Below are 26,297 nucleotides of genomic sequence, written 5' to 3' on the forward strand. Positions count from 1 at the left end.
AGGCTGTTCCATATCAACTTCTGATATTCAGCCTCATCATTAATATTTCTTGCTCTCTACATAATAGTAGCAAGATTCAAACCGACAATTCAATTTTACACAGTCCAATCTTATTTCGACTTCAATTTCTTACTCGGCATCTTCTATCATACCACATTACATCATCCGTTGAAAAATTATAATTGATTTTCACCTAACAATTCAAGATGCTCTTAGAAGAGCAAAGATTCCTTCATGAGGACCTCGAACGCCTCGAACAGGGCATCGCAGATCGCATTGGCGATGAACCCAAACATGTTAGTTCTCATAAAGCCAACATTCAAATAACTTAATTGCTTACTCCGTATTTTAGATCTGTGATCGTTTAGCGCGTGATCATCAGATATCTCAATTTCTCGATCGCATATCGTCACAGTCCTCCAAGCTTCTTTCTCTCTACCGCGATGCGGATGGGTCAAGGTCGCGTGAGATCCAACAAATCGGTAGCGGTGACCCGATGGAAGAGTTCTACAAGCAGCTTACCGACATAAAGACTTTCCACAATAAGTACCCCAACGAACCTGTCGAGAACCTCGAGCGCGCATACCGGCCAAAGAAGGGACCTGATGCCGAATCTCAGCCTAGTGTCGTCGATACCATGTTCACTGGTGAAGAGGCATTTGGTCGCTTTTTCGATCTTCACACCTGTCACGAACTCTATCTCAACCTTCCCAACGCAAAACGGCTTAGCTATCTTCAGTACCTGGACTCGTTTGATAACTTTACGCTAGGTGCTGGCGGACTGAAGAGGTCGGAAAAGACGACAGATCAATATTTCAGCTATGTCGGCCAGCTCGCTCTAGATCTCGAAACCTTCATGCGAAAGACGAGGCCGTTAGAGAATGTTGACAAGGTCATCACCGACTTCGATAAGGAATTCGATATTGCATGGGAGAAAGATGAGATCGCCGATTGGAAGGCAGAAGAGCCTAGCGGGAAGACCACCGGCGGCGCAAAACAAACATCTACGGCTGACACGGTGTGGTGTGATGACTGTGAAAGGGAATTCAAGAATGAGAACGTATACAAGGGTCACCTTTCCGGCAAGAAACACGTTCGTGCGGCGGCGGAGCGGGCTCAAAGATTACAAGGCACATCTACGGAAGAGGGTAACTCGACTAACGGGGCTGGGAAAGGTGGAATGTCGACGTATAGACTAAAAGAGCGGGCTATCGCGGAGAGAGAATTCCGAGTCAAGCGTCTCGCAAGCGCGATGAGTACCGAACGGTCTGATACTCGAGTGAACGTCGAAAGAAAGCAGGGTATGACTGAGCGAGAGCGGCAACAAGAGTTGGAGAATCTGTTCAACGCCACAACTACTACTTCGCAGCCCAAGGATGCCGAGGATGGTGAAGAAAACGATGACGAGGATAGGATTTATAACCCACTGAAGCTGCCACTTGCGTGGGACGGTAAACCTATCCCCTTCTGGCTGTATAAGCTTCATGGACTCGGTGTCGAGTTCCCCTGCGAGATATGCGGAAACTTCGTATACATGGGACGCCGAGCCTTTGATAAGCATTTCAACGAGGCGCGACATATCTATGGTTTGAAATGCTTGGGTGTCACAAATACAAGTCTCTTCCGAGACATAACAGGAATCGACGAAGCGTTGAGGCTGTGGGAAAAGATCCAGAAGGAGAAGCGGAAGGATAAGGTGGACGACGGTAGCGTGGTGCAGATGGAGGATGCCGAAGGGAACGTCATGCCGGAGAAGGTCTATTACGATTTGCAGAAGCAAGGCCTGTTGTAAAGCTATTTAGATGTAATATTATGCAGTCCTAAGATTGCTCACGAATTGGGGCATGGTCGGGGCTATTTCTAAAGAGGAATCAAAAACAGGATATATTCCCCATAACAGGAATCGTGCTGCCAACATCAAGGAAGGGATATTGAATGCGCTCCTACTCATTTTTCTAGGTCAAGTCTTCCAGGTATATAGGTACATGTATCTAGTGCTACATGCAGTGCTAGCTTGTGTTTAAGTTTTAGCTTATCGATAACGTAACTGGAACCCCACAGCCCACCTTATCAATACCTAATCAACATGTTGGTTGTTGTGATTCGTGACGTCTCACAAACTTTCAAAATGTAAATAACAAATGCGCTTCTCATAACCTTCTCCGAAATATCCCAAGTTCGTTTGGCTTACTGCTATTCGTGTCAGAGCGTGCGGCTGGAATTATCATCCGAACTTCATGTCATAGAAATGGAACCACAATCTTACGGGGACTGGTCTCATCTCACCATCAAGAATTCGAAGCCTCATCGTTGAGACCGGTTGAGACGCGCTCAGCCATCGATTTACAAAATGACTGTTATAATCCCGCCACTATACACTGTGTATATACTACGATCAACCGTTCGCCATTCTTCGCTATATATTGGTTCAACGCCCAATCTACCGCGACGGCTCAAGCAGCATAATGGTCAGGCTAAAGGTGGTGCCGCGCGCACATCTAGAAGTACGTTAAGACCTTGGGAGATGGTTGGTATCGTATCAGGTTTTCCTGGGATGGTAGCCGCTTTGAAGTTCGAGTAAGTTATCCAATTCGATCAGTGAGCTTATCATGTGTACCTGTTATGCTAATTATTTCTTAGGTGGGCTCTTACCAATCCTCATACGTCATTACATATCCCGACCACGTCTCGCATATCAGCAGCGGCGGGTAGAAAGCGAAATGGTCATCCCAAGCGTCCACGACACACAATGACCTCGATCCTTTCAAACGTACATATCCTTTTACGCGTACCTAGTTTTGCTAGATGGCCATTGAACGTCCACTTCTTCGATCCCGAGGTATACAAAGCATGGAAGAAATGTTGCGATACCGCAGACGGACCTTTACAAGATACAACTCAGATATTGACAGACTTTGGTTCTTCGCTCTCTGGTCCGCAGGAGACAGAAGGCTCTCATTCTGAAAATGAGTCAGAGCAACCCTGGGGTATTCATGCTTTACCACTTGACTATGCCCCGATGAAGGATTATGTGACGAAAACAAAATCGATATACGACTTTGAGAGGGAAGGCGATTGCGTGGTATGTAGAGAACATCTAGAACCAGGCCAGGGTCTCTATGCGACATGCTCGAATGCCAGCTGTGAAGGCACCGGACACGTATCATGCTGGAGTAAACACATACTTGGGAAAGAAGCTGATGAGAATATCATTCCTATATCTGGACATTGCCCAAAGTGCAAAGGCCGAGTTACGTGGATTGACCTGATGAAAGAAGTGAGCTTGAGGGTTCGGGGAGCCAAAGAGGTTGAGAAGCTTCTTAAGAAGCCTAGAAAGCGCAAAGCGCAAGCTGAGTCTATATAATATCGATATAAATATATATCTACCTAGGTAACCCTCATCATGTCTAGGAGATGTAGGCAATTGTGTGATGGAATCCTACGATGCTGTAGTGAGGTGTTGAGGCTGAGTGATGTTAGTACCAGCACTGATACTACCTAGAATACGGTATCTTGAGAATCGATCATGACATATTTTTAAATAGGAAAATAGATTTTCTGATCATAAAATTTTGATCCCTCATGTCAACAATGTCAAATCATTCTCAGGCAATACCACGAAATGCCTCTCGGTTTGTACGACACAAATCGGCATCTCTTAACGGATAGCTGCTTGGAACTGGAGGTTTATTGCGGCCCCCGCAAAAATCCAGTCTCCTTTTTATGGTAACAACCTTGGAAACCCAGGATTTTTCAATGCTCGGCTGGGCTGGGTCTTCCCTGCTGTGTGTGCTCGCGTGGTGTTCCCGTCATGCAGACAGGGGTAGCGATCCACTCTTTTGAACGTCACTCATCTGCCATTGGCTCCTTAGACGACTCATTGGTTATTATCCTTGCAAGTTTGCCTACGATATCAATTCGGTTTTTTTATGTTCTGACGACTTGGCCCAAATCTTAGCAGCCTCCTAGCTCCAACTTTTGACGACAAGCAATATGAGGAAATTGATTGCGACTCTCGGACATTTAAGCTCTACCTATAAAATTTGCTCTCAACATTATCCGCACACGAGGCTCTAGCTTTGGGATGGTTACTCGATAGCCCTGGAGATTTGTTCATTCAACTGGAACCCCTCAAAACAAGCCTGATAAGCTAGGATCTTGGTGTGAGGCACAGTACGGAAAAAAGCAAAAGCAAAAAAGTCCAAATCCAGGCATCCTAGCCATCCGCCTCCCAACATAAGCACACTGGCAGACTGGCACATCCATGGATCATTCAAGGATACAACCATACCCTATGCCTCGCAGCCATTTTGATACTGTCGGTATAGTCCGTGCAGCCTCGCCCCAAGGACCAAATCTAGGTATCCGGGTATGTGTGGTGAACAGATGACATGCAGTTAGTGTCACATACCTGCCATAGTTGGACCGACAGTTGCTTTTTTAAACTACTGCAGCAATTAAATACCTGTCGGGAGAAGTGCGGCGATCTTTCGGTTCTAATAAAGCTTAGCGGCCACCCGCCTCTTCAATTTTCTTCGCTCTCGATTGAGTCGATTCTGATTCCCGCGACTATCCTCAAATCTCATGATCTAACGAAAATAAGTTATTGGCTACATGTACGTACATACGTATAGGTAGTATAATCTAAAGTTAAGACACTTTAAGCGAAAGATATTTCCAGACTAGGTACCCACCTAAATATCCTACATATGTATGTAAGCGGACCACATGTGAGAGTGACCGCTTGTTGGTAGTGCGTAAGTATAAAGTTTGCGCATCGTACCATCGACCCCAATGGATCTCTTTTGGATTTTCTGGAGGTGAAATGTCAGCCGGCATTTTATTTTGCCCGCGTAAGCCATATCAAATATGACAGACTCGCAGCGTCAATATCCAACAATTTCCAAGCTACCCAGGTAACCTACTAGGTAGCTTAGCATTAACCCCCCAAAACAAAACTCGAAACATCCCTTCTTTGATACAGACGGAGCGACAATTCCTACCTAGGACTCTTGGTAACAAAGACGTGGCGGAAATAGATGCATGCCTACCAATGTGGTAGGTGACTACTAGGTAAAGGTTATGTAGTTGATTGATCTGTAGCTTTGTTATCGCCAACATCACATGATTTTTGGAAGAACATTCTATTGCTAAACATTCTATATTGCTAATTATGCAAACGAGACGGATGGAGGATGTGATAGCAACTGAGTGTGGAACAATGTCAATTGAAGTTGAGGCGATGTAAGTTCCGTAAGTGGAATGGAAGTCAAAAGTAACATATGTGTACTGTGAAGATACGTGCGACATAAAGATTTGATTGTACATCTCTACGAAAATTTGATTTGGCTAGACGGAAATAGATTATAGATCAAGTACATCACAGGTAGAGCGCAGGTAGCAGACCGAATAGGTACCTCGGTACAAGATGCGCAAGGTTCGACAGGCCTAGCTGCTTTAAATGGGACTGGACACAAAATCCCGACGACAGCTACGAGTCGCATTCACCCACATCAATATCCACTTCTACCACTTCCTTCTTTCTTCCTTTCCTTCCCAATTCACCGTACAGCGTAAATGTTCGTGCCTGCGTGACCCCCGTGTCCCGTTTTCCCCTTCTCGTCTTTCTTGCATTACGCATTACGCTGCTACCGTAAGCTACGGACATCAGATCGACTTGCGTTCAGGGCCAAGGTACGTACCGTCTACCATCCAAGCTTGAGCACTTGCTCTTTTGCTATTTTGCTCTTTTACTCTTTTACTCTTTTTGCACTGACCACCCACGTTCCACCGTACCTACGCTGTACCTACCGCTTAGGCATCCCGCTCTTATCCAATCTAGTCCGTTTTCCCGTTCTAACTTACACGCCTATTCTATATCCTACACATACCATACCTCGACGTCTCAAACCTTCTTCTCTCTTTAAACCTCTTTCCACTTTAACATGCAAATTCCTTTGAGCTAAACTTCACTTCCCCTCCCCCCTCCAATTCACTCGAATTAGAGGACAACTAATTCTCCTCATCCATTGAATACGTTTTCAACTCGAACTTCATTATTACTCTCTAATGATACTGCTAATTTAGTAATTCGCGATATTCGAGGTTGCGCCGTGGTGGTTGAGGTGCACTGTTGGGAGAGCAGTTCAACCCTATTCTCTTTTTTATTTGTCGTTCTAGGACGCATAATACTTCGTTGTATATCGTGACCAAGCACGCAGTCCGTATACTTCACGTCCATAATACGTACTACGACATCTGTTCGACCTTTCTTCAACCACGTAGGCCATATATTCCACATACTTGCTAACGACTTACTTATCCGCTACGTTTTGTTTCGTCAAGACGCGCTCTCGTCTACTCTTGTTTCGAGCGACGATACCACTACGGCTTAATCATATGCTCATGCGATGCACATACGGCCTACCCTCCTTGTGACAGCCTCACAATCTCCACTAACCGAAGGTGACCGGCAAACGTAGCCCATCACCTCTTAATCCAGCACGGCTGGATACGACATCTCCGAAGATTTATCTCGTCATCTTTTTTAAGCACTGTTGCCTGTCTTGAATCATGGTCTCCACCCCCTCCGCTGGCCATAGTGGCGGCGTTGGAGGTGCCGGTAGCGCGAACGCCAGCTCTAGAGCATCTCCTGCTGTCGGTAACACCAGCTCCTCGAGCCATGCGAACCATTCCTCTTCGGCGGCCAATGGCGCAAAATCGAAGACGCAGGTTAATTCAAACGGGTATCACCCTACCAATCCTCAAGTACCTCTTAGTTCTATGCGTAGCGCACCTCTAGATCTTACCTCGGTCGAACGAAGAGGCCAGGCAACCACGAATCGAGAACCGCCTAAACGAAATAGACCGTACGGACTCGAGGAAGCGCCGACGTATCATCCCACCGAAGAAGAATGGAAAGATCCGTTCGAGTACGTCCGCAAGATCACGCCCGATGCACGCGAATATGGCATCTGCAAGATTGTCCCGCCCGATTCTTGGAATCCAGACTTCGCAATCGATACAGAGGTGAGTTGATGGTTTTTGGGGTTTTATTTTTCGTTGGATGTTGGGATTGTTCCGAACACGAACAGCTGTTAGAAATAGATGGCATCCAAGGACTGCCGACGACTTGACTTACGAAAGTATGCTAATGATCTATAGAAATTTCATTTCCGAACTCGAAAACAAGAGTTGAACTCGGTTGAAGGCAGTAAGTTCTTTGTCACGACACGCCCTGATTATTTATCGCCACGACTAGTCCCATTGACCTCAGTGTAGGCACACGAGCGAATCTTAGTTACCTCGATGCTCTCGCCAAGTTCCATCGACAGCAGGGAACTAACTTAAACCGACTCCCCTACGTCGATAAGAAGCCCCTCGACTTATATCGACTCAAGAAAGCGGTCGAATCTCGTGGTGGCTTCGAGAAAGTCTGCAAGACGAAGAAGTGGGCGGAGATTGGCAGAGATTTGGGATATAGCGGAAAGATCATGTCGTCGTTGTCTACGTCGCTCAAGAACTCGTACGACCGATGGCTAACTCCTTACGAAAACTATCTCCGTCAAGCGAAACCTGGTGTTTATCAACAGCTGGAATACGAATATGGCGGACCTCTTACGCCAAGCCCGGCTCCCAGTCCCATGAAGCGATCGACAGTGAATACTCCTTCGAGCCTTAGAGCAGAATCGCCTGCCCGACATGCTAGCGATGCTCTTCAACAAAGCTTGAATGGACCAAAGCAGGAGCCTGACCGTGATACGATCATGGCTGACGCGCCCTCTGCCACATCACAGCCTACATCAGGCGGATTTACCGCTATTAACTCTGGAGGGTTTACGCCTGTCAATGCTGGATTCACCAGCGTCAATCGACCTGTTACGACGGAACCTAAAGGTTTCACTCCGCCTCCGAAACACCATGGAAGCCCGCACCCATCTGGCAAGAACACGCCGGATCTGCGACCATCCGGGCTCGGACCTGCTACTGCTCTGAAGCGCCAACTTAGTTCGGACAGCTTAGACTCGGCGAAGAAAGACACTGGTACTGATGATTCCGAGAATGGCAGTAGGAGGAGCAAGCGACTAAAGAAAGGTACGTATTTCTGTTCAATTATCTATGACTCTAATTCTGGTGACTTGATGACTACTGGCCTCCAGGGCTGTCTATTGTCTGTTTTCTCCAATGTTGCCTCCTTCGTCATTTGTCGCACACTTCCTTCATCTCTGATATTATTGTCGCCCTCGATTGATTTCCTTGTCGCTCTTTATTTTTCAAAATTTGTCAACTGTCCTTTTCCCATCCCGTTTCCTATTTTCCTGTAGTTGAAGAGTACATTGCTTCCTTTACGGGGTTCTGCCTATTTGTGGAGATGCGATCGTGCAGGGATTCTCAATGCGCTCAATCATGCGCCTTTCCGTGCAGCCATGTACAGCAGAGAGGAAACCATACAACGGCTCTTCCGACCTTCGCGGTCTATGATTGGCCCAATCGCTTTCACTACTAATGCAAGTTGACATATAGAAACCGTCCCTACCGTTGCCGGTTCTCACATGTCGCTGTTCCGTCCTTCAGCTCCCAAGATCCCTGTATCCCGAGATGAATCCTCCAGTCCCAGCGAGGTAAGTTTTTCGTCGTCCGGTTTTAGGTAATTGATTCATCCGCTCATCATGTGCATAGAAATGCGAAGCTTGTGGTAAAGGTGATGAGGTGGGCTTCATCGCAGTATGCGAGTCATGCGATCACGGGTACCACGGTACTTGCTTGGATCCTCCTCTCAAGCAAAAACCCGACGCCGAGTGGAACTGCCACAGATGTCTCGTCGGCGATGGCCAGTTCGGGTTCGAGGAAGGTGGCTTATATTCACTGAAGCAATTCCAAGAGAAGGCAGCGGACTTTAAGCAAGGCTACTTCGAAAATCGGATGCCGGTCGATCCAGTGCTCAATTGTTCGCGACCAGTCACGGAAGAGGACGTGGAAAAAGAGTTCTGGAGACTTGTTACTAGCACCGAGGAAACTGTGGAGGTAGAATATGGCGCTGATATCCACTGCACCACTCACGGTTCCGGATTCCCGACCGCCGAGCGTAACCCTTGCGATCCTTATTCTACGGATCCCTGGAACTTGAACGTCATGCCTCTCTATTCAGAGAGTCTCTTCCGACATATCAAGTCAGATATCTCTGGCATGACCGTTCCTTGGGTTTACGTTGGGATGATATTCTCGACGTTCTGCTGGCACAACGAGGATCACTTCGCGTATTCTATCAATTATCAGCACTTCGGATCGACCAAGACATGGTACGGAATTCCGGCCGCCGATACCGACAAGTTCGAGAATGCTATGCGAGAAGCGGTGCCGGAACTCTTCGAAACCCAGCCCGACCTATTATTCCAGCTCGTCACACTCCTTACCCCGGAGCAGCTTAAGAAAGCTGGTGTTCGTGTCTATGCTCTCGATCAGAGAGCTGGTCAAATGGTCATCACGTTTCCTCAAGCCTACCACGCAGGGTTCAATCACGGATTTAACTTCAACGAAGCCGTGAACTTCGCGCCGTCAGAGTGGGAGCCTAATGGGCTTGCCGGCGTCGAGCGGTTGCAGCAGTTCCGGCGACAGCCGTGTTTCTCGCACGACGAGCTTCTATGGACAGCAGCAGAAGGAACCGGGTCTGGGTTGACTATTCAGACTGCGAAGTGGCTTGCGCCGGCGCTTGAAAGAATACATAAGCGAGAATTCGAACAGCGAGAAGAGTTCATCGCGAAGCATCGAGAAGACAATCACCAACCCTGCGCTCTGACTACCGACTCTGACGAGCATTGCTCGCTCACTGTCGAAGTCTCCGATGTCGACGTTCCCGAGGAAGAGTACCAGTGCGCCTATTGCAAGTGCTACGCGTACTTATCGAGATTCAAGTGCCTCCAATCCGGCAAGATTCTCTGTATCCAGCATGCTGGTAGTCACGCATGTTGCGATATGTCCGAATCGGAACGTTACGCCGGCGATCAGCACAAGCTCTACTATCGCAAGACCGACGAACAGCTGAACGAGACCTACCGGAAAGTGGCGGATAAGGCCAACATGCCTGAAGCGTGGGAGGAGAAATATGAGAAACTGCTCGACGACGGAGGCAAGCCAGCGCTTAAAACGCTGAGGAACCTTCTGAGTGAGGGTGAACGAATACCGTACGACCTCCCCTCCTTGCCAGCTCTCAGGGAATTCGTTGACCGCTGTAACGAGTGGGTGGACGAAGCAACTAATTATACGGTGCGAAAACAGCAGAATCGCCGTAAAAATGACAAAGCCTGGCAGAGCGGAATGCGAAAGTCTATCGGGAGCTCCTCCCAGGAACAGAGAGAGCGCGAGCTCCGACGGGTCGAGAACATCTACCGCTTAATCGACGACGCCGAGCGCATAGGATTCGACTGCCCGGAGATTCAGCATCTGCAAGAACGCGCTAACGCTATAAGAACTTTCCAGAAAAATGCCGAACAATTCCTAGAGCGCGGGTGCGGCCAGGAGTCCATCGAAGAGCTCATCGAAGAAGGCCGTACATTCAACGTCGACATGCCAGAGCTCGACAAGCTGTCCGAGATCTTGGAGCAGACGAAGTGGAACGTCAAGGCGAAATCGAACCGAGGGATGTTTTTGACCTTGAAAGATGTTAGAGAATTGCTCGAGGAAGGTCACCGCCTGGATATACCGCTGTATAATGATAATATGAGACACTTCGGCGACAAGTATGCGGCGGGAGTGCAATGGGAAGCCAAGGCGAAGGAACTCATCAACGCGGAGGTCGTCCACTACCCGCAACTAGAGGCCCTCTCGAACCAGGTGCAAGTTAACACGCTCCCCGTGACGCAAGAAACCCTAGCTGCCGTCGATCAGATCTTGCACAAGCAACGGGAAGCCCATCGCCAGATCCTCGACCTCACGGAACGTTCCAAGGACCCCGATTATAAGAAGAGACCGAAATACACCGAGGTGGTCGAGATCATGAAGAAGCTCGAAGACCTCAACTCGAAGCCGACCGGGACTCTCGATCTCGAAAAGGAGCAGAGGCGCCACGAGGATTGGATGCGGAAAGGAAAGAAGCTGTTCGGCAAGACTAACGCACCCCTTCATATTCTTAAGAGTCATATGGACTACGTCTTGGAGCGTAATCTTGCCTGCTTCGATATTCGTAACGATACCCCCCGACTTCCGGCCGAGCCAGCGTCCAGGGCGGCTAGCGAAGAGAGAGGAGAGGAGGGGAAGGTTAGGCGAACGTGGGATATTAACGATCCGGCTCTAGTAGAGGTATTCTGCATCTGCCGCCGTATCGAGGCCGGCATGATGATCGAATGCGAACTATGCCACGAGTGGTATCACGGCAAATGCCTGAAGATTGCCCGAGGAAAGGTTAAGGAGGACGACAAGTACACCTGTCCGATCTGCGATTGGCGAGTCAAGATTCCGCGAGACGCCGCGCGACCTAAGCTAGAAGATCTCATCTCCTGGCAGGATGAGATTCCAAACTTGCCGTTCCAGCCCGAGGAAGAGGAGGTCCTGAAAAAGATCATCGATAATGCGCAAAAATTCCGAGATCATATCGCAGCCTTCTGCAACCCCGTGCTTACTACGGCAGCCGAGGCCGGCGACCAACGATTCTATCTACGAAAGATCGAAGGAGCCGAGATTCTGTTGTCTTTCGAGACTAATTTCTTCCGACAAGAACTCCACAAATGGAGTCCGGTAGCGCCCGAGCCACCCCCTGTGCTCGACGTGTCTAAGAGTACACGCAAGCCACGTCCAACAAAACTGCAAAAGATATTGGCGCAATATGGCGTAGATAATCCCGATGACCTACCGGAAAATATGAAGAGCAAGGCGAATAGCTTAAAGCGCAAGGCGCTGAACGCGGAGGCGGCTGCGGCCGCGGCTCAAGCTGCTGCGGCGTCGTCGAGCACGGCTCTTGTTCCTCCGAATGCAACTAGTCCATCCTCCCACTCGTACGCATCTGGCGGTCATCCTTTTCTCTCGCGGAACTCGCAGCCGTCGACTCCAGCTTTGACCGGCACTTCTCACGCGCATCCACCCCAGCGGTCCAACTCAGCGTCCTCTAGCAGGCCCGGATCATCTCTTCGACCTGACACCATGGACATGAATAACGCGACTAGCTTGCATCCTGACTTCTTCAACGGACCAGGGCCTCGCCTGAGCGCCCTAGATCCATCCATGACGCTCGAGGATCGTCTGCTGCGCGGGCAAGAGGATAGTCTGAACCTGACCACGGATGTTGGTAAGGCTAACGCTCTCGCCATATTACGTCGTACCGAGATCGGACGTAAACGAGCCGAGGAGATATTTGGTCCCGACGTATGGAACCACGGCCGCGACGATGCGTTCAGCAGGGCAAACATGAGCCAGACTCAAGACGACGATAGAGACGTCGACAAGATGTTCCTAGATCTCACTAATGCCGACGACGAAGATGATAATAATAAAAAGGAAAGACAACGCGAAAAGGAACGAGTAAGCGTCACGGCTGATAGCTTCGAGGCGGAACGAAACGTGATGGATATGGAGGACTCGGACTGAGTTTGGTCGATCCCATGAAATTTGGCATGTCATTAGGGGAGTCACGGCGCTTAATCAGGCACAGATAGGTGCGGTTAAGGATTAATTGGCGGTGTAGAGGCTTCTTGAGCACTAGCACGTTGATGGTAAAAATTCCCTATGGCGTACCGGCTAGCATCTCTGCGCTATATCCACGGCCACGGTAGAGTAACAAGCATACGAGGGTGAGCCAAACATATAGAGGCGTTGACGCGGATCGATTCACGGAAGAAAATTCCCTTTCATTTCCTCCCCAGTGTATGACTACATAGGCGATCACTATTGCATTAGATAGGCGTTGTTTGTCAGACCCGGTTCGGTATACCTTGTTCAGTTCAATGGAGGAAAGCTGGAAGGGGTGGGGACCGATACCTATTCAGCTATGCACGTAGCTATTTGATTTCAACTATTCATTACCATCTGCTGTGTTGACTTGGATGTGAGCTGGATTGTGATTTGGGGCTGGTAATCCCACTTCTAGAAATACTAGGTGGGCTGCGATGGGTGGCGTTTACGTAGCCCACCTGGAGACTCCACTGTATTTTGCCGCTGAACCCCTAGAATCATGAAGGGATTTCGTGCTAGCCCTAGGTATAAAGCGCTATGATTATAGGGGGGTTAGTGATTGATCATAGAGGATAATGTCAACTAATCAAATCCAAGAGCTACCATGGGGGACGTACCCACGGGCCACCCCCCAACGGGCCACCCTATCTCTCACCAAAACACCCTGTTTTCACTTACACCAGGATCTATCAATATTGAATCTATTTAAACAAAGTCTTGCGTATATGTAGTTTCGAAGGCGGGCTATATGGTGATATATTTTTGTAATTTATATGATTATATTAAGAGAAGTTATGGGGTTACAAAATAATGGACCAAAAAGCGATTTCCTAGATTTTCCCAGATTTTCACCCTAGCGAAAACTCCAACCCATTATACAACATAGAAAAGCTATTATGTTTAGATATTTTGGTAGTATGATATAATGAGGATTAGCTATTTAATGATATAGCTTATATTATTGTAGATGACGTTGTTATTTAGATATGAGCTTGAGTATGTATTGCTCTTCCTCGAACTTCGAGAGCTCGGATCAAAAGCTGGCCTACCCTCAAAACAACCCGTACGCCTTCAAGATAAAAACTACTACTATTTAATCGACTTTTGGGTTCTATTACGAAGCCTTACAAATATTAAATATAATTATAATAATAAGATCGAAGGAGATTAGGTTCTTGGGAGTTTGGCTAAGGGTTTTAGGGGGAAAGGTCCCTAATTCAAGCGCTAAGATTTTCAGAATTAGTGAGATACTAGGTAAATTATACACCACTTTACTTTGATCCCGACTGTATCGCCATTGGAACAGCTGCATAAATAAGTCTATATATTTTCTGATTCAGCTTCCAAAGATCTTTCGATTGGTTCTATTCATATAATTCTATGTATTTTCTTGATTTAAATATGAATATTGAAAGATAAGGTGTTTTGGTGGGAGATGGGGTGGCCCGTGGGGGGTGGCCCGTGGGTGCGTCCCCCATGGTACCTGTATTATGTTTCTTTCAACAATGGCTCAACGATGACCATGAATTCCAGTTGTATACCAATACAATTTATATCATTCAATTCCTCTTCCAAAGGGCTTCAATATGATGTCAGATGCACCATATAAGCTGTATTGTAAAGATGGATAATTATAAGACTTACTTAGGTAGGTATTGCAGGTGTTGAGCTGTTACTGAGCCGTTGTTGAAAATAGTGGTCTGAATATCACCAAGTCCCTTATTCTTACAAGGGGCTCGGCGGTAAAATACAGCGCGTATACAGCGTAAATGCCACTAATCGCACCCTGATTTAGTGCCGTTGTTATGGTCTCGCTTATGTAATGCACACGGGATGCCAGAAATACGTGACTAAGCTATGTTACACCAGCCAACATGTAGGTTCAAGGTTGTGTTGACTTTGTGTACGGTCATGGAAAATTAGCTAATAAATGGGATCGATTAGGTACCTTGGTCATCATTTATATCCTCCACTAGATGAGACCTACACTGGAGATTGTGGTAGGTAGGTATTGTCCACTCGGGTCAAGGTAACGTGTGACCCCTGACCCCTTACCCCTATTACCATTTTTGACAGTAAACTCCCAGCTCTACGTCCTTGTACTTTCAATATCAGCTTCCGAAGAATTAATGACTATTATACTTTCCAAAACGAAAGCAAATAGTATATATGAGTCTTCTCCTGACGTGTAGGTACACCGTGAGTCTTGAGATAGTATCGTATCCGTCAGATTTGCTGTCAATTTGTAGTCAGTGTGTAACGATAGATTTACTATATAATTGATAGCATTTTGCCCTCATCCTAATATGGATTCATATCGCTTTTCAGTCGAATCTTTTGTACCATAATATCATCACATTATATCCATCTGTCGTAGTTGAAGCAACACTATACACCTACAGGATTAAGAATCATGGAGATGGAAGACGAAGTTATGACAGATATAGTAGCGCCCAGCTGGGAGCATCCACACTTCGACTCTTACCGTACGAACATCGACGATTTGAGAGTGGTCTTCGCTTGTGAGGAATTCGGGGAGATGCTAGGGATCTGCGATGAAACATGTGAAGCGGTAAAGAAACAGATCCTCGAGGATGAACAAGAAATTTCTCTCCCCGCCCTCAAATTACTCATAGGCTTTTCAGATTGCGACCTTACCTACTCCCTTGTCACTAAAATAAGGGGTCTAAAGTTCCTTTCCTTGGTTTGCGCCTTGACCACGGCGTTCACACCGCAGGAATGTGCGCAGATGTTGGCAAAGCTGATGAAATGCCATCTCAAGCGAGTTGAGGAACGATATCCTACAACTGAAGACTTATTGCCGTTAATCTCTTCGATAAATGCCAGATGTCAGCTTTCCGGATTTTCTGAGCACGTCGCGAATTACGAGATACAGATCATCCACTGTCTCCGCGATCGACGCCATGATGCTGCCTCAACTCGCCGACTAGAAAGGACCCCTGATGTTGATGCTGTGATCAAGATAGTTACCCTCATGAAAAACTTACAAGACAATACCCCAGGTCCCGGTCTCACCCTCAAAGCCTTCAGCATCCAAGCCGGTCTCTGCGCCCCTTGGATTGCAGCCTTTCTCCACTGGTGGTACAACAAGGAATCCATGATCTACCTCGAAGACGACTCCCCCAAACAATGCCAAAAGCTGGTTCACGGTTTCACCAAAGTCGGTCTCAAACTCATATTCCCCATCGATGAGTACTCCCCGCAATACATCCGCATCAGGGAGCTATACTCCGCCTCCGTATGGAAAAACTGGTACTTCGGTCTCGGCAAAGCAAAGCAGTACACCAGTTTCGTCTCTATCCCTACCTTCTTCCGCCTCACACTCTGCGTCTTCCGCCTCGATCGCGGACAACCCAGACGCGCCGCCGTGGAAGCCCTCCCATTTGCACTCTCAGAGGCGTGGAAGGGCCTGACGATGTGCTCCGGACCCTGCGTGGCCCGTGATCGCTGGGGCGCCCCGTGTATCCACGAGGGGCAACAGGCCCGGCTGCGGAAACAGCAAATTCCGGAATCTTCTCGTGTTGCGGAGGCGTCCCACGCGATATACACCACTAACTTCGACCCCTTTCCCTCGCGCCAAGATATCAATCGCGTGCTGCAGCTTGTCCCCGGGTGCGAGGGACAGCATATGCAGGATCTACGGAGCAAGGAGATGGGGACGCCAATTCATTTCCACGGCGCGGTGGCTGCGTTTTTGGAACTTCGGGTTTTCGAGGCGGAGCGTCTGGAGTGGGCAAATGCGTTGTTCAAGAGCCAGTTTACGCCGCTGCTGGAACCCGGGGTGACGACGTTGTTTAAAGAGCAGATCGCGCATTTGGTGGCTTTGGTGCTGGCGTTGGCGCTTTTCGAAGGGGTGGAGGGGTTGAGGGTTAGACCTGATCCAATGGTTTGGAGGAGGAAGGGGGTAAGGCCGAGTACGGTTATTTCGGCGATTTTTAGGGTTTTTAGGAAGAAGAAGGGGTGTTGTGATGTTGAGGAGTGGCATCGTGTTTGTAGGATTTTGGCTGGAGAGTTGAGGGCGGATGTGGATGATGGGGAGATTTGGCAGGAAAAGGGGGAGGAAACGCCAGAAAAGTGCAGTGGGCGGGATAATACGATTATTTCGTGCGATGGTGGACAGGTAGTGTGGCCCGCTGTTCTGTTCCAGGACGAGTTTCCTCAGGATGGAGAGAGCTATCTGAAGCTTTGCTGGCGTCGTGGAAACTTGTATGACCAGGATAATCTTAGGCGGTACGACAGAGTAGTGGGCTCGGACTCGAGAACAGTGCCTCACAATATACCTCGGAAGGTGTTTGAGATCCCGTCTAGACTGACAAAGGACAATATGTTAGCAAGCGGGAACCATATTACACTTGAACGCGAGGAAGGGTCTCAGGGGATCTTGAAATGCGCCTTGATATGGAGCTTAGACTCAGGTGGAGGTACAGGCAGTGGGATACACGTTGATCCAAGTGGCATAATCAAGAACCTAGCATCAGCGGAACGAATAGAGGCGTGTATTCACTCCCACGACGCACCAATGAATAATCCCATCCACATGAATATATACACAACCGATCATGGTCCCATAATCAGCACTAGTGGCAACAGCACGTCCTCGCTCGCTGACGTGTACCTATGTGCCCCTGACGATGCACTGCCGTGGTATTGGGACTGGGCCAGCAGAATCAACCAGATGGATCACCAGAAAGATGATCAGGGGGTTGAACAGAAACGCTTAAACGCACTCTTGGAGCACGTACGCAGTGGTACCGGGTCAAAACCTGGAGCTGTGGCAGCTATACGGTCAGAAGGCGACGAGAAAATCCAAATTTTTGCGCTCACGAAACCAGTTGGGGCACATGTCGTGGTTAGAAAGCGGGCGTGTGTGGAGTGTTGCGTTAAGTATTGTATGGATAATGGATTTGACATTCTGGTGCTGTAAGCTGTAAGCATTGGATATCTATAGATAGTAGTAGTAGGGAGAATAGAATATAGGGGTGAGAGTGTGGACAAGGGCCTCAAAGTTCGACGTCGAATATAGGGCTCGGGGCAAATAAGGGGATAAAGGCTTGAAAATAATATTCTGTATCCTGCCCGACGACTACATGAGAATGATTGGCTGCATGGCTGTTAGAATTTGAGCACTTACCATGGATATCACTGGAGTGATGTACTAGGTACGCTGCGTAGAGCAGACCATCATGGCCAGGCAGCAGTTTGCCCTTCCGACAGTAGGCTTAAATAATAAAAGAAAGTCAGGCATTTCCATCGGCGGCAGTAGAGAGTAACCAAAGACCTATTGGTCATGGCTTAGTGGTCCTGTCACAGACACCTCATCGCACCCGCTTTGACGACCCTCCCGAAATGGTGTGGTCTAGGGTTCGATTCTCAGAGATTGCAAATCTTTGAGATCTTAAAAAGAGAGGCAAACAAATACCCAATAGCGGGGGCGCAGTAGCTAGGAGCCGAACAACAATCCTAGGCCGGGCCTACTAGATGGATATTTTTTTTATCTTCTTTTTCCTTCATGAACTGTGTACAACGCCGTATCTTGGTATTTCTTCCACCAGCTTCTGTGATCCATCATGGATATCTTCGTCCCTGATTTTTACTCTAGAACTGCCTGCTTTTCCAATCTCGAGATGAGAATTTAATTCCCTCGTGGTGTGCCTTTCCCCATCTTATTATGTACCTAGGTAGGTACCTAGTTTTCTATTTCTATTGTTGGACTCTCCGTCCATCCCACCAAGCCCTTCTCATTGTGATCGAGATGGCAAGATTACTTCTGAAAAACCATCATGGCACCATCGATTTTATTCTTCCTCGGTCGATTTTTATTATCCGTACACATTAGTGTTTCAATACTAAAGCTGATTCCTAAATACCATCTGAAACTATGGGATGTTAGAAGAACCGGAACGAGAAATCCTACAGCCCAACCCCTGTGAAGCTACTAGGTACCATGTAGTCTCTTCTCACCAAGTCCATCATTGCCTTCCTAGCTGCTTCGTCAGGCAATCTAGGGGTTATTCGCATGGTAATGATTCATCTTAACCTTCTCCGCGTTGTAAAAATCACTATGCTGGCCGAGGAGGCAATATATTTGGTATCTACAGCCATTCGCCGACCTGGCTAGAACCTATTTTGGATCAGGTCGCGCATTTCCACTTGTCAGATATAGTCATGGAATGTAGTGTTCGATATCCAGGTTAGCCGCGTGAACACGAACTCAGTACTACTACTTTCTTACGCTCGTCTACGCCACCAGCTACGATCTTCCTCGCCTGATTTTATGTTGAGAATGCGGAGTGGATGTGAGTCAGCGTAGCCATCAAATCAAATCAACAACTGACCTGATTCAGTCAGTTCAAGCCGGTATCAGTTCAAATTGCCCTTTTGACGGCGGACCATAACTCATAAGAACAAATCCGCCAACCCGCCAATTCAATTAATGTATTGAAACGTACACCGCATTATGTACAGTCTAGTCGATATTCCACACAGTGCCCCAAATGTTACAGGGCGTATAGCGTGATAAAGCGCTGAAAGCCCCTGTAATTTATAGGGGTTATAGCGTATAGCCTTTTTATAGGTAGGTACCTAGGTAAGTATATAGCTTGGATGTTTCGGATACACTTTTGCGCTTCAATATTAGGTCGCCCGCAGATATAGTAGGTCTATTTGAAAGCGCTTTGAAAGGCCTTTCGATTTATATACAATTTATCTATTCTGAGCTAGTTTTGATACGCTGAGTTTCAATTGAACTCACTACATTCAATCGATGAGGTTCAGCGTGTGTTACGTGACACCCCTCATTTTGAACTATTACACATATGAGCCTTTTTAGGTACTTAGGTACTTAAAAAGCCACCTATAAGTTACAGGGCTTTTAGCGCCCTGTAGCGCTATATTCCCTGTAAGATTGAGGACACTGTGTCGAATACCTATCAGACTGTAGGTAATTGTACTGTATACATTTCAATACATGAATTGAATTGGCGGGTTGGCGGATTCGACCTTATGGTCCACTCAGTGTAGTGCTTTGCTCTGGATCCACTTTTATACGCGTTCTAATTTTCTAATTGGCTGATATAATTAAAATGAAGTACCGAAGTACCTCTTAAATAAACATTTTAATCGGCTTACTACCTACACATTTGATCAATCCGACTGACTGATTTGATCAGTTTAGTTCACTATTTTCAAACTGGCCAATCAGATCAGTCGAATACGTTTCGAATGGACTGACTGACTGATTGATTTGATGAGAGCGCTGACGTGAGTTTTCGGGTCTCCATCTTTCGGCCTAAGCTTTTTATTAGGAGTCACGTGTCCATTTTCACGTTCATGTCACGTTCTACTTACAACGTTTCTCCTGTTCATTCCTCCACCATTCTTCAGATATTAAAATAGAGAACTGTTTGAGAAAACATCCATTACGAAAATTGAAGTTGATTACCATGTAGGTATGATATAGATAAAATCTGCATCTTAGGATGCTACTCGGCGATTCTATATTAGTGACACTGCCAGTTTAGGTAATAAGAAAGGAGAACATCTACAGAGTCTGCTAATCGTCTACGCCGGTAATTAAGGGACCGGATGATAATTTACTTGACACTGGATTCATACGGTCAAACATAGTAGTGGGGTGCTCGTCATCAGAGCCAGTTGCAGTTTCCATTCTGCTATGCTAGGCAACGAATAACTTGGGTATGAAAAACGCCGGCCTGAGATTCTCAGTAAAATAAATGAAAATCCCCAACACTCCTAGGTACTCGCCGATACCAGATTTCCCAGTCCTCCTCCCCCGTGAACTCCAGATATGTTCCAACCCCGCCTAGCGTTTAGGGCTGGAAGTTGAAGCCATACCCTCCTTGCCATTGGTTGAGGTCGGGAGGCATATAGCCCTGTTGCTGGTAACCGTAGGGATCAAATTGGTCTAGTCCAGGTTGGTTTAAGGTAGCTGGGTTGAAGTCAGGCAGATGTGCCATAGCCTCATCGAACTGGCCACCCTCTGAGCGCGAGACTTGTTGGTGGTCTCCCATGCCGAATGCAAAGCCACCCTGAGGGTCGGTAGGAGTGTCAAGAGTCTGCTGCTGCGAGGAAACTTGCTCGCCAACTCCCATATTGATTGGGAAACCCATCTGCCCGCCCTGGGGATCGGCGGGGGGAGTGTCAACCATTTTCTGCTGTCCAGCAAATTGACCAGGAGCACCGCTGTAGATATGCGAGTTAGTGGTTGTTTCTTATAGTAAATTAAATATTTTGAGAGATGCCACTTACCCCTGCGCTTCGAGCTGCTCGATCTTCTTCTGACGTGCCAGAGACTCCGCTTGCGATGTCTGATACATCTGTTCCCAGCGGTCTGTGGTCTCCCGTGCCATGTTGCCAATGGCTTGTAGCTGCTCATTTTCGAGCTTGACTTGTTTGAGCTGTGTATCTAGCTCACTCGCCTCAGCGTGAGTCGTCTCCAGCTCTGTCTCTAGCTCCCCTATCCGAGCTTGGGCATTTTCCAATTCGCGCTTCTTAGCAGAAGTTCGCTGGGGCTTCTTCATGGTTTTGATTTCATGTTGAAGCTTCGCCGCATGATTGCGGGTGAATTGGACATCGTCGGCATTCTTGGTGATCTCTTGTCGAACCTCCTTGATTTGGTTCATAGAATCTTTTAGAGATTCCTTGATCTCTGTGTACTCCGCTTGAAGTTCTTTGTTGAGTGCTTCAAGTTCGTCGATACGTTTTTGTTGCTCGATGATAAGTTTGTGAGCTTCGTGGACATTGAGAATCTTGCCGCCAGTGACGGCAGAGTTTTCAACCTCGGCGTTCTGCATTTTGAATGACTGTGACTTGGTCGAGCAGAGGTATTAAGTAGGAGAGTACTACCGAGTAGTCTAGGGAGGAAGGTTAATCGAGATCTAATGCTTTGGGGATTTATTAGAAAATAAATGTAAGGAAGTGTTGGAAAGGATGAGAATGGTTTGGGTACAAAGGTAAAAGGACAACTTACTGTACTCGGAGCTTGCGGATTGTTGTTAATTCTGGGATCTGAGTGTGACAATCACAGACTGATGGCGACGATGATTGCGAGCGTTGATTATCGAGAGCGATAATGACCGAGAGCGATGGTGACCCAGAGCGATGATGACCCAGAGTGATGATAATGAGAGCGATGATTATCAAGAGCGATTATTATTGATAGAAGATGGAAATTTGAGGTAACGAGGACTCAAAGTGATGAGAACTGGAGGCTTTGGCTAGCGTAGTGTGCTAATCAAGATGTTCTCTCTAGATGATCTCCAGTAATCTTTATCAAAAGTAGAGTGAACGATAAAGTTGATTAAATGGCAAAGTAAGTAGAGTCTAGTGCTCAGAAATAATTGTGAGTTAATCAGTATTTCTGGTTTAAAACTCTGGGTGGACTGGAGGAAAGAAAAAAGAAAGAAGGATTGTAGAGAGAGACCTAATGTTATATAGTATTGAGAACTGAAGCTACTGATTGGAATTTCGTTGACCGGTAACGAGGACTCACCTCATAGGCCATCTCCACGATATTATTAATGGGCTAATGTACAATAAGGTTCGTACCGGCATGCTACAAGCCGGGAGAATGCAGTTGCCAGGCAGAAAATCTGCTGTAATAGGGTCATCTGGCAGTGCTTGCATGGGTCACCACAGGGACGAAGTCATTAAAGTTCGACTAGTCAGTATTTTATCGACAATTTTGACAATTTTGACAAAACTAGCGCGATCAAATGCTGCGTATCCATGTTTGGCAGTTGCAAATGTGCTCAGTTGAGGGTATACGGCGCCGGTACGCGCCGGTAGCTCTTGCCGTATGCTGCGGGCCGATCGCTGGAATCCCCTTAGTCTGTTACAATAAACTCTAAAATTTACGCTAGTAATAGATTTCGGTACGCTAGTAATGGAATTCGGACTCGTAATGTGGTCTATGCCCCTAAATGCCCTCATCGGACGACAAAAACAGTGTCAAACAACCCCATAGTTCGCACCTGCCGCTCGATAATGAGGGGCGTGCGTAGTGCCCCCAGCTCTGATCGGGTTCGACACATCTGGGGTACTAGATCACTTTTCGTGGGGTACTTTTTAATGAATATTCTACATATAATGATAGGCCTGGTCCCATAAATCTTATAATTGAAAATCCGGGGTCGGCGTTCGTGATTTTCAATGAACACTCAAGCCTGCTGGGGTTTCTTTGGGAAATATATCATCACGAATGCGATGGATGCTATGCTTTTAAGTGAAATTTCATGTTTCCATCAATCTTCATAGCAAAGACAAAGGATGTGAGGGTTGACGATAATACACCTACTTCTCCTATTTCACATGCCTCCTTTCCCCAAGCAACCACTGACCCATACTTACAGCAAGCAAGGCGTTTTGTTTAATCAGATATCCTTTTTAGCAAACAAATTCAACTATTTAGACTGAACCTTAGCTGATGTCTGCCTGCACTAGTAAGTAGGTAGGTAGGTGGTGGGTGGGTAGGTAGGTAGATACCTACCTAATTATAATGGCATAGGGGTCTGTACCTAGGGGTGTCTAGGTATAAATGCGTATGAAGGTTGGTACGTAGGTAGATACACACATAAAATCAACTTCTCTACGACTCATAGTCATATGCTAGGTAAACCAATTTGAGCAATCACGAGCAGATGACAGAATCTCAACTATATACTTCAATTTAAATCGTACCAATCGTAAATACAAGAATCAAACATCATGACCCAAGCCGGACAAGCCAGAGCAAAAGGGGTCGGTTTTGTTGTTTTTAAATACACACACATCGTGACATCCATCCCTATCCAATCCTAATCCATCACAATCGGCTCTCTTGATGCCCAGCTAACACGGCTCTTAAAGCCATATGATATCCCAGAGTCTAGGCCGTAGCAACACACTGGTGATAGTAAGGGTTCCAGGACTTGCAACCGCCCTCAGCACAAGCCGTCGGGCCGGCAAAGTTGCTGCCACCGCACTGGCCGTACAGGCTCTGGGCGTTGACGTTGCCGGTGGCGGCCGCGGTTGTAGTCGCCGCCGCAGCGGTAGTGGTTGTAGGGGCAGTGGTAGGAGCAGCTGCCTTGGTGGACGTGGCCAGTGTCGTCGGGGCCGACGCCTTGGGGCTCGAAGTCGAGACCTTCTGTGCGGTGGTGGTGGCAGATGTCGCGGCGGCTGCGGTGGTTGAAGCTGCGGGAGAGGTAGCGGCGACACCGCTTCCGACTGTTGCGGTGCCAGTACTGGTGATGGCGGAAGAGGTCTGGGCGACGGAGGAGGAGGCTCCGGCGATCAGGGTGGGACCGGGGATGGTGTACTTGATTCCGGTCGTGTAGATGTTGATGAGGATACCGGGGTCCTGAGGGGTGTACAGCTTAGTTCCCAGAGTACCGGCGGGCGAATCTGTGCCGTCACCGGTGATCTGGAGGTTGAAGCACTGGGGATACGCCTGAGCGCCGTTGGTTGAGCCGGCGGAGTGAAGGGCGATGGTTTCGTGGCGGAGGACATAGTTGCCAGCCTTGATGTTGGCTGGGATTTGGACCATCCATGTGAGGCCGTTGGAGATCAGGACGTCAGAGCCCCAATTTCCAGGCGCGGTGGTGTCGTCGAGGAGGCCGACCTCGTCAATCTTGAAGAACTCGAGGGTTTCTTTGTCGACGGTCTCGCAAGAGTCGCCGCAAGGGGCGAGGTAGTCGATCATGGGACCCTTGTGAGATTCGGGCCAAGTGTTCCAGGTAATGGCGATGCTGTCACCGGCCTTGACCTGGGCGTGACCACCGGCGTTCTTCGCGTTCTTGTGGCAGATGATGTCGGCGCTTGAGAAGCTGTTGGGCTCGATGAAGCCGTTATCAGTCTGAGATGTGGTCCATCCGACGACGGTGGGTGGGCTTTGCTGGTAGGGGAAGGTAGTTGGGTCGTAACCCTGGTAGAAGACTCCGTCGATAACGACATTGTTGACGTGTCCGTGAGCGGCGACGGTAGAAACCGAGGCGAGAGCTGCGAAGAGAGCAGAAGTTTTCATGGAAGCCATCTTGAATGGTTGCGATATTCGTATAGCGTAGCGAGTGAGCGAAAGGCAGGAAGAGACAACAAATGTTATGAACGAGGTAAAATGTATCGATCAAGATAGCTGGTCTCACCAGGAGGTATGAAATGAATGACTTTAGTCTGTAAAAGAAGGACAACAACGAAAGAATACGTAAATCGAGTTCGCAAAACCGATGGCGATGAGGGAAAGAAGGATTGACGAGAGGGCGTCAAGATTCATCTTATACTCCTTCGACCGTAGGCAACATTGCCGTGCATCCATGCCAGCGATCATAGGTGCAATTCCTTAAGTCCCACCAAGGATTAAAATTAACTAGGTATCCCGTTGATTCGAAGGAATTGGTATGCAGATTTCGATACATGACAACTCGAACCGAGAGAATGGACGATTCTGATTGGCTCTGCAGGATCGTGATGGGGATTAGCCCCCTACTTTTAGAACCCTTGTCGTCCCATGTTGACCAGTTGCTAGGGTATCATTGCACTGGCAATACCGATGGAGAGCCAGCGATTTGGATCTGTGGGACTCGCACTCAGACGACTCGTCATGCTTTGCCTTGGCACTTAATGCGTCTGATAATTCGGGCTTGAAAAGTGGCGGGTGTGGTGATCTGATGGAGAAATTAGTATCGTGAAACCAAAAAGTTATTCCATTAATTATGTGATTGAGGACAACAAAAGAGATTTTCCTCCAATATCCGGCACCTAAATCTATCCCCGTGATTATCAGCGAGACATAGGCATTACAGTCCCTCTTCAACAAGGCCAAATGTCGGGCTGGAGAAGAGACAACCTCTTACACGCTTATAGCCGCGACTAAATTAGAAGGTCCGGGCGGAGGTGTTGCCCGGCCACACCATCGATAGCCGCTCAGCCGCTCTAACGTGAAGCCCCATCATCGCACGATCTACGCAGAGCCGCGTGGGTAGGTTGGTACGCTAATGCTGGAAATTCGTCCCGAAAACCGAAAACTGACGATTAGATTGCTAATGGAGTATGGAACCGCTGCAAGAAAGTACAATTCTGTACGAATCTCCGAGTCCCCAGTTACTGATGGTCTGGCTCATATTGACAAAGTACCAACCTGCCTACACAACTTCTGTAGTCTTTAATGATCCTCCAGATCCGCCCTGGCGAAGCATTGCATCAACTATTCCATCGCTCATTTAGACAGATCGACGCGACCGATCTATGTATGATCTTTTGAAGCTTCAATTATGCAAAGGAGCCCTAAAGTCGCATTGGGCAGGTCCGGTTTAACTTACCGTCGTCGCGAAAGCCCTATGAAAAGTTGAAGACGCGAGGAAAATCAGCGGGGGATCAGCTCGGGGGATGTAGCCCCACATCGGCCCCTGAGTCGATCTCAGACGCCCCACTCTGCCGTTTCGGATAACCGAAAATGGAAGTGGCGCCGGGCGGTTTCATGCCACAACGCCAAATTGTTAAAGTTTAAGGGGTCGACTTCTAGAAAGAACCGCTGGAATTCTATAATCGGCCTTTTCCTCACTCCTGAAACCTCTTAACCACATTCATACTGACCTTTTGGTGATGTGTACGAATCATTGTTTCTG

At 47.7% G+C, this 26,297-nt stretch overlaps 7 protein-coding genes across 7 annotated transcripts; 5 read left to right on the forward strand and 2 right to left on the reverse strand.

Annotated features, from left to right (window-relative positions):
- The first annotated feature begins 37 nt into the window (after window positions 1-37).
- On the forward strand, window positions 38-2,014 carry GGS22DRAFT_167847 (uncharacterized protein). Its single transcript, XM_047962041.1, has 2 exons — window positions 38-296; window positions 353-2,014. The coding sequence occupies exons 1-2, from the start codon at window positions 207-209 to the stop codon at window positions 1,790-1,792; spliced, it is 1,530 nt and encodes a 509-aa protein (XP_047816915.1). The 5' UTR covers window positions 38-206; the 3' UTR covers window positions 1,793-2,014.
- A 102-nt stretch (window positions 2,015-2,116) lies between these two features.
- GGS22DRAFT_167848 (uncharacterized protein) lies at window positions 2,117-3,400 on the forward strand. Its single transcript, XM_047962042.1, has 2 exons — window positions 2,117-2,577; window positions 2,641-3,400. Exons 1-2 carry the CDS (start codon window positions 2,351-2,353, stop codon window positions 3,362-3,364), a joined length of 951 nt encoding a protein of 316 aa, XP_047816916.1. The 5' UTR covers window positions 2,117-2,350; the 3' UTR covers window positions 3,365-3,400.
- Window positions 3,401-6,437: 3,037 nt separating this feature from the next.
- Window positions 6,438-7,387, forward strand: GGS22DRAFT_35683 (JmjN-domain-containing protein). The gene is made up of 2 exons (XM_047966892.1): window positions 6,438-7,029; window positions 7,165-7,387. Exons 1-2 carry the CDS (start codon window positions 6,574-6,576, stop codon window positions 7,279-7,281), a joined length of 573 nt encoding a protein of 190 aa, XP_047816917.1. The 5' UTR covers window positions 6,438-6,573; the 3' UTR covers window positions 7,282-7,387.
- On the forward strand, window positions 7,192-13,013 carry GGS22DRAFT_167853 (PLU-1-like protein). Its single transcript, XM_047962043.1, has 3 exons — window positions 7,192-8,094; window positions 8,524-8,621; window positions 8,680-13,013. The coding sequence occupies exons 1-3, from the start codon at window positions 7,494-7,496 to the stop codon at window positions 12,574-12,576; spliced, it is 4,596 nt and encodes a 1,531-aa protein (XP_047816918.1). The 5' UTR covers window positions 7,192-7,493; the 3' UTR covers window positions 12,577-13,013.
- Window positions 13,014-15,073: 2,060 nt separating this feature from the next.
- GGS22DRAFT_190392 (uncharacterized protein) lies at window positions 15,074-17,605 on the forward strand (the record flags this gene model as incomplete). Its single annotated transcript, XM_047964966.1, has 1 exon — window positions 15,074-17,605. One exon carries the CDS (start codon window positions 15,074-15,076, stop codon window positions 17,603-17,605), a length of 2,532 nt encoding a protein of 843 aa, XP_047816919.1.
- Window positions 17,606-20,510: 2,905 nt separating this feature from the next.
- Window positions 20,511-21,494, reverse strand: GGS22DRAFT_195353 (uncharacterized protein; the record flags this gene model as incomplete). The annotated part of the gene is made up of 2 exons (XM_047965654.1): window positions 20,511-20,883; window positions 20,950-21,494. The coding sequence occupies 2 exons, from the start codon at window positions 21,492-21,494 to the stop codon at window positions 20,511-20,513; spliced, it is 918 nt and encodes a 305-aa protein (XP_047816920.1).
- A 1,867-nt stretch (window positions 21,495-23,361) lies between these two features.
- Window positions 23,362-25,347, reverse strand: GGS22DRAFT_167855 (carbohydrate-binding module family 1 protein). Its single transcript, XM_047962044.1, has one exon. It carries the CDS (start codon window positions 24,707-24,709, stop codon window positions 23,567-23,569), a length of 1,143 nt encoding a protein of 380 aa, XP_047816921.1. The 5' UTR covers window positions 24,710-25,347; the 3' UTR covers window positions 23,362-23,566.
- Between the last annotated feature and the right edge of the window lie 950 nt (window positions 25,348-26,297).

The sequence above is a fragment of the Annulohypoxylon maeteangense genome, assembly GCF_022496945.1.
Source record: "Annulohypoxylon maeteangense strain CBS 123835 unplaced genomic scaffold GGS22scaffold_13, whole genome shotgun sequence".
NCBI classification, from domain to species: Eukaryota; Fungi; Ascomycota; class Sordariomycetes; order Xylariales; family Hypoxylaceae; genus Annulohypoxylon; species Annulohypoxylon maeteangense.